At 56.0% G+C, this 7,500-nt stretch overlaps 2 protein-coding genes across 2 annotated transcripts in view; one reads left to right on the top strand and one right to left on the bottom strand.

Moving 5' to 3' along the window:
- EAH_00025510 (hypothetical protein, conserved) overlaps positions 1-1,342 on the bottom strand; it is a gene marked incomplete at both ends in the record, with an annotated part of 7,682 nt that extends 6,340 nt beyond the window's left edge. The window contains one exon of the mRNA XM_013396622.1: positions 1-1,342. This exon is cut by the window's left edge and continues 114 nt beyond it. Coding sequence (XP_013252076.1) covers positions 1-1,342 — 1,342 coding nt within the window.
- A 3,741-nt stretch (positions 1,343-5,083) lies between these two features.
- The window catches only part of EAH_00025500 (ABC1 domain-containing protein, putative), a gene marked incomplete at both ends in the record, with an annotated part of 7,634 nt that continues 5,217 nt past the window's right edge, over positions 5,084-7,500 (top strand). The window contains one exon of the mRNA XM_013396621.1: positions 5,084-7,183. Coding sequence (XP_013252075.1) covers positions 5,084-7,183 — 2,100 coding nt within the window. The remainder of the gene's footprint in view (positions 7,184-7,500) is intronic.

The following is a 7,500-nucleotide window of genomic DNA, read 5'->3' as shown; positions in this document are numbered from 1 at the left end:
CAGGGTATACCTCCTCCAGAGCGGCGTCTGGCAGCTGCTGCCGCAGCAGCAGTTGCTGCTGCAGCAGCAAACAGCGCCCAAAGTTTGTCTCTGCCCCTCCGCTGCGAACATCGCATGCTCCCTGCAGCAGCTGCTGCAGATGTTGCTGCTGCAGCAGCAACCAGAAGAAGCAGCTGCTGCAGCTAAGCGCAGCAGAGCCGTGAGACAGAAAGCAAGGCGGGGGGCTTATGGGTTGCTGCTGCTGCTGCTGCAGCAGCTGCAGCAGCTCCTTCCTCTCCCCCTTTGACAGCAGCAGCTGCACTGCTGGCTTGCTGCTGCTGCTGCTGCTGCGCTGCAGCAGCAACTCAACAAAGCTGCAGCAAGATGTCGAGATACACCGCGCGGCTTCCTGCCACAGCCGCAGCTCTCTGCGGGGTTTGGTCTGCTGCTGCTGCTGCTGCAGCATCAACTGAAGCTCCTCTGATGCTTCTCCTTTTGCTGCTGCTGCAGCAATTGCTGCACCAATCCCGCCGCTAGACAGCAGCAACTGCTGCTGCTGCAGTGCATGCAAACTCCTGCTGCGCAACCATTGCTGCAGCAGCAGCTGCACCCGCAGCTGCTGCTGCTGCTGCCGCCTTGCCTGCCGCAGCGCTGCACGCAGAGGCAGCAAGGGAGCAGCAAATCGTTGCTGCTGCTGCAGCAGCCAGCCCCCTTGGTTGCTGCTGCTGCTGCTGCTGCTGTCTTCATCGCTGCTGCTGCTGTATATTTCTGTGTCTCCATCTGCAGCAGCAAACAACCGTCCCCGCTGCAGCAGCCGCCCCTTGCGCAGCTGCTGCAGAGTCTTTGCTGTAGCTTCATGCCCCAGTTGCTGCTGCTGCTGCTGCTGCTCTGCTGCTGCTTGCTGCTCCAGGTCCTGAACTTCCTCCTCAATAGCCTGCAGCAGCTGTTGGAAGAGCTCGGCCTGCTGCTGCTGCAGCTTTGCTGCACCGGCTGCGCCCAACAGCCGCTGCTGCTGCTGCTGCTGCTGCTGCTGCTGCTGCTGCTGCCCTTGCAGCGTCTCTAACAGCCATGCGTCAGCAAACTCAGCAGACTCTCTGGTGTATGTACACCCTGAGTGTATATTATTCTGCAGCTCTGCTTGCTGCTGCCTCCATATCCCCCCAGCTTGTGCTGCTCCTGCTGCATGCGTTGCTGCAGTGTGCTGCTGCAGCTGCTGCAGCAACGCCCTCGCAAACACACCCGCTCCTGCTGCTAGCGAGTGCTGCTGCTGCTGCTGCTGCAGCACATCGCCCTTCCCAAGCTGTCCTGCTGCAGAGGCAGCAGCAGCAGCAGCAGCAGCCTTTGTTTGCCTACGGGACCCCATGTTGCTGCTGCTGCTGCTGTTGTTGGTGCTGCTGCTGCTGTTGCTGGTGCTGCTGCTGCTGCTGGGGCTGCTGCCGACAGGCCCTAAGCCGTGCTGCTGCTGCACCTGCTGCAGCAGCGCTGCTGCTGCACCTGCTGCTCGCCGTGTATAGAAAGTTAGTTAATGAAGCAGCACCAGCAAATGCAAGAGCTGCTGCTGCAGCAGCAGCCGCTGCCACTGCAGCAGCTGCAGCGGCTGCTGCTGCGGCAGCAGCAGCAGCAGCAGCAGAAGTATCGATTGCTTTGCTACGTGCAGCAGCCGTAGCAGCTGCTACTGCTGCCCACAGCTAACTCGGCTTCCTTCTGGTGTATGTACACCCTACGTATGATTTAAATAATTATTTTTAATTTCGTTTTGTTGTATTCTCTGAAAAGGTTAGAAGGATCGCCACCAGTGTGGGGCAGCAGCAGCAACAGCAGTAGCAGCAGCAGCATGCATGCAACAGCAGCAGCAGCAGCAACGGCAATGCTGTAGCAACTACGACGCAGCCGCTTGTACTTAATAATGATAAAATATAATCTTAAATTCGTCTGTATATTAATAAAAATAAAAAAAACAAATAAACAAAACATATGCTAACACCCATACACCTTGCATGCATGCATGTTGCTGCTGCCAGCAGCACCAGCAGCAGCAGCAGCAACAGCAGCAGCAGCTCTTACTACAGCAGCACCGCAGTGTTGTTCATACACAGCAGAAAAACAATTAGATGCATGCAACCAAAATCAAAGAAAGGAGACTAGCGGACACACTGCAGCAACAGCAACAGCAGCAGCAGCAGCAGCAAACAATAGCAGCAGCAACAGCAGCAACAGCAGCAACAGCAGCAACTCGTATTATGAGGATCTCTCTCTGTAGCCGCCCGTGCAGAAGTGCTGCCTCTTGTTTGTTTATCTTAATTAATTAATTAATTAATATATTTATTTATTTGCTTTATTTATTTATTTATTTATTTATTTATTTATCTCTCGTCTCTTCTCTATAACTATAACTATTCTTTATAACTCATCCAATGAATAAACCCTAAACCCTAATAAACCCTAAACCCTAATAAACCCTAAACCCTAATAAACCCTAAACCATAACAAACCCTAAACCAGAAAGAACAGCTGCACCTTCTCTAGCTGAAGCTGCTGATGCTGCTCATAGAACAGGTTGCTGTTGCTATTGTTGCTGCTGCTGTTGTTGCTGCAGCTGCTATTGCTGCTGCAGCTGCTGCTGCATGCAGTCATACACAAACACCTTCTGATGAATGCGGCAGCAACGCAAATATACGCTCTTCGTTTGCCTCCACAAGAGTAGGGTTTAGGGTTTAGGGTTTAGGGTTTAGGGTTTAGGGTTTAGGCTAGGAGTGTTCTGTCTCTATTGGAGGAGAGAAGAAGTAAATAACAGCAAACTTCTGCTGCCCTCCTTGCGAGTTTAGGGTTTAGGGTTTTATTGTTTAGGGTTTAGGGTTTTATTGTTTAGGGTTTAGGGTTTTATTGTTCAGGGTTTAGGGTTTAGGGTTTTAGGGTTTAGGGTTTTAGGGTTTAGGGCTTAGCTGTTTGAAACGCTTCAGCGAAGCCACCGGCTTGAAAGGACTTGAAGCAGCAGCAACAGCAGCAACAGGAGCAGCAGCAGCAATAGGAGCAGCAGTAGGAATAACAGCACCCGCAACTGCAGCGGCAAGAACAGCAGCAGCAACAACAGCAACAGCAACAGCAGCAGCTACAATGCGTTTGCTTAGGCGGCATAAACAAAAGCCACAGCGTGTAGGGTCTTTTGCTTGGGTTTAGAGCAGCAGCAGCAGCAGCAGCAGCAGCAGCAGCAGCAGCAGCAGCGGGGTTCAGAGTAGACCCTCCTCGTATTTGCTGCTTTTGAAGAGCAGCAGCAGCACCCGAGTTGCATGCATTGAACTTTGCTGCTGTTGCTGATGCTGCTGCTCTTGCTGCTGCTGCTGCTCTGTAGGTTGGCTTCCTTATCCTTGCTGCTTACTTGCGGCAAAGCAGAAGAACTCGCAGCAGCAGCAGCTGCTGCTGCTGCTGTTACTGCTGGTGCTGTTGCTGCTGGTGCTGCTGGTGCTGCTGCTTCTGCTAGCTCTAGATAGGGCAACTCCGCTGCTCCTCGTCTCAGCGTTATTCTCTGCACGCGTGCATGCAGCACGGTTTGTTTCGTTTTGCTTCTTGCTGCTGTTGCTGTTGCTGCTGCTGCTGCTGCTGTTCACATGTTATGGCTAAGCAGCCGCAGTGCAGCAGCAGCATACTCCCTACTTGCAGCAGCTCCTACATTATCAACTAGTGTTGCTGCTGCTGTTTTACTTAAACTATGCATTCCGTGTTGACTGCTGCTGGGGCAGCCGTTGCTGCTGCACTTGGCAGCAGCAGCAGCAGCTGCTGCTGGTGGTGTTGCTTCTGCTGCTGCAGGTCTGTCGTTGATGCTTCGTTTTCTTTTTGCGGCAGCTGATGCTGCTGCTGCTGCTGCAGCACTAAGCAATAGAAGCAAATTATCTCTCTCCTCCCTTCATTCTATCAGAGTGCTTACAGAGAAACTCGGCAACACACAACCCCACCCGAAATAAACACACTGCAGCAAGCAGCAGCAAAGAGCAGCAGCAAAAGAGCAGCAGCAAAGAGCAGCAGCAGCAAAGAGCAGCAGCAGCAATAGTCCTTCTTGCTGCTTCTTTCAACCCCTTTATTACCGTCATATGCTGCAGCAAAGCCGCAGCAAAACAGCAGTAAAACAGCAGCAACACACCAGACCTTGCTGCTGCAGCAGTAGTCTGTTGCCGCGCCTTGCTGCGGAGCGCAGCAGCAGCAGCAGCAGCAGCAGCAGCGGGGGGCCCAGCTTATATTATTATGTTTTATTTTCTGTTTTAATATCCTTATTAAAATAAACAATAAACAGATAAAACATAATTTGCTGCAAGCACACCCGCTGCTGCAGCAGCTGCAAGCCCCCAGCAGCAGTGCTGGAGGCGTCAGCAGCAGCAGCTGCTGCTGCACACTGTTGCCGCTGCTGCTGCTGCTGCTGCTGCAGAAGTTAGATGTTTGTTCTTCGCCAAATGTCTTTCCTTTGTACAGGGCTCGAAGGCAAAGGGTTTATCTAGTGTATCTTCGGCAGCAGCAGCAGCTGCTGCTGCTGCTGCTGCTGCTGCTGCCTTCGGGGTTGTCCTTGCTGCGCTGGAGTTGTACAGCGGGAGCGGATCCCCGGACAATTGAATTGCTGCTGCTGCAGCAGAGAGGAGGCTGCAGCACATGCATGCATAGAAGTTGACTTGGAGCAGCGTCGACGTGCAACGCACGCAGTTGCTGCTGCTACTGCTGTTGCTCTTGCTGCTGCAGTATCTGCGGTGTACGCACGGCCGTGGGAAGTGTCTCGAGACTTGTCTTCGCTCAGCAGAAGCAGCAGCAGCAACCGCAACAGCAGCAGCTGCTGCTGGCAGAACTGCAGCCCTTGTAACAGTCCCGATTCCTTAGCGGAAGCTGCTGCTGCTGCTGCAGCAACAGCAGCAAAGGCAACAGCAACAGCAGCAGACGAAGCTGTCTCTGCAGGTGGACAGCACCCTCATGCTTTCTTCAAGAAGTTTCAACGCGCGCAGCGCTCGCAGTAGCAGCAGCAGCAGAACAATCGATAGCAGCAACAGCAGCAGCAGCCTGTAGGAGCACCTGCTGCAGCGGTAGCAGTAGCTGCTGCAGCAAAAGCAGCAGCTACTGCACGACCGGCATGAGCCAGCCTGCTGCGGCTGCCCATAGCCGCAGCCTTCCTGGGGGACGCAGCAACAGCAACAGGAGCAACAGCAACAGCAGCAGCAGCCGCGACAGCTGCAGCAACTGCAGCTGGGCGAGCAACTACAGCAGCAGCTTGGTAAGCAACCGCAGCAGCAGCAACAGAGACATCAGCAGCAGAAGCAACGCAGGCAGCAGCGGCGGGAGCCGCACGTTGCAGCGGCCGAGGTCTTCTGTTTCGTCTTCAGCATCGGCGTCTTCTGCTGCTGCTGCTGCTGCTGCTGCTGCAGCAGCAACAGCAGCGGCAGCAGTGCGGCTGTTGACAAGCACAAGTTCGGTGGGAGGAGCCTCAGGGCCTTCGTATTCATCCCTTCACGGCTCCAGCAGCAGCAGCAGCAGCAGCAGCGGCAGCAGCAGCAGCCGTTGTCAGCAAGAACCTGCTGCTCCGGCAGCAGCCGCAGGAGCAGCAGCAGCAGCAGCAGCAGTGCAGGGAGGCATCCGCAAAGGGGTTGTCGGCTTCGGTGAAGACGCGAGACAGCGGCGTAGGAGCTGCAGCAACAGCAGCAGCAGCAGCTTCTGCAGCAGCTGCAGCAGCAGCAGTAACAGCAGCACCGTCAACAGCAAAAGGACTGTGACCCGTTGGAACCCCCTGCAGCAGCAGCAGCAGCAGCAGCAGCAGCAGCAGCAGCAGCATGTGGGAAGCCAAACTCCTCAGCAATTCGGCGTGTCGCTGGACGCCCAGCAGCAGCAGCAGCAGCAGCAACCGACTGATACTGAGCAGGCAGGGGGTCAGGCCCTGTCTTGCCGCAGCATACAGGGGCAGCAGCACAGCCAGCAGCAGCAGCAGCAACAACAGCAGCAGCAGCAAGAGCACGATTCTGAAGAAGAGCGCAAACGACAGCAGCAGCAGCGGCTGCAGCAGCTGCAGCAGCAACTGGATCAGCTGCTGCTCTTTTTCCAGCAGCACATGCAGCGTCAGCAGGAGCAGCAGCGGCAGCTGCTGCTGCAGCAGGAGCAGCTTCAAGAGCAGCAAAGACAAGCAGAGTTGCGGTGGCTGCGGGAGCAGCAGCAGCAGCAGCACTACCGTCTCTCTCGCTGGGCAGTGGAGCAGGGCCTCAGGCGTGAGGTGGTGCAGCAGCGGCTGCTGCGGCCCATGCTGCAGCAGCAGCAGCAACTGCTGCAGCAGCAGCAGCAACTGCTTCAGCAGCACCAGTTGCGGCAGCAGCAGCAAACAATTCCTTTACAGCACCAGCTGCAAAGGCTTGCCCTTCAGGAGCAGCAGCAGATGCAGTACTCTGAACTGCTGCTCCGTGGGGCGTCGTTTTCTGAACATCAGCAGCAGCAGCAGCAGAGTCTTCAGCCGCAGCAGCAGCAGCAGCAGCAGTTGCTGCAGCACGAAGACTGGGCCTCTCTTTCCCTGGAGGTGTGGAGTGAGTGCAGCGGCAGCGACAGAGGAGACACTGGACGACTCGCGCTTTTTGCTGCGCAGCAGCAGCTTGATGTTGCAGTTGTTAAGAGGTGGGGCAGCAGCAGCAGCAGCAGCAGCAGCAGCATCTGGCAGCTGCTGTGGCGCCTTTGGCTGGGCTGGCTTGAAGGATACTTCATTGCCTTTGTTGCTGTTGCCGAGTTTGCTGCGCTGCATACACGTAGAGGTGCAGCAGGAGCAGCAACAGCAACTGCAGCAGCAAAAGCAGCAGCAGGTGCTGCTGCTGCGGCAACAGCAGCTGCCAGTGCAGCCGTCGCTGCTGCTGCTACAGCAGCAGGCGCCACTGCTGCAGCAGCATCGGAGATTATACACAAAGGCGCGCAATTGCTGCAGCAGCTGCAGCAGCAGCAGCACCAGCACTTCATCGGGAGCAGCAGCAGCAGATCTGCTGCTGCTCCCTGCTTCATGGGGCCTGCGGTGTCTGTGCACTTCTTGCTCGAGCCCCCCAGTTGCGGCAGCAGCAGCAACAGCTGCTGCTGCATCAGCAGCAGCAACTCCGCAACAGCAGCAGCTCTCACAGATGCTGCGCTCCACAGCAGCAACAGCGGAGGTCGTCACAGCAACAGCAGCAGAAAAATTAGCAGCGGGCTTCGCCGCCTGCAGAGACCTCGGGTGTACGTACACTGCAGCTGCAGCAGCAGCAGCGACAGCTCCAGGGGAGTGGCGCCGTATGCCGCCTAACCCTAGCAGCAGCAGCAGCAGCAGCAGCAACAGCAGCAGCAGCAGCAGCAGCAGCAGAGCCCTTAAAGGCTTCAGCCCTCCCCACCGGTCGCTTGTCTCGTGCGCTGCACTTTGGGGCGTTGCTGCTGCGGCTAGCAGCAAGAACCACGTGGAGATATCTGCTGAAGGCACTCCGAATCAGCAGCAGCAGCAGCAGCAGCAGCGCTGGGGCAGCCACAGCACCCACTGCTGCGGCAGCTACTGCTGCT

Source organism: Eimeria acervulina, genomic scaffold, assembly GCF_000499425.1.
Source record: "Eimeria acervulina Houghton genomic scaffold, Eah_scaff208, whole genome shotgun sequence".
NCBI lineage: Eukaryota > Apicomplexa > Conoidasida > Eucoccidiorida > Eimeriidae > Eimeria > Eimeria acervulina.
Note: the sequence above shows the minus strand (reverse complement) of the source record. Positions and strands in the feature narration are given on the sequence as shown.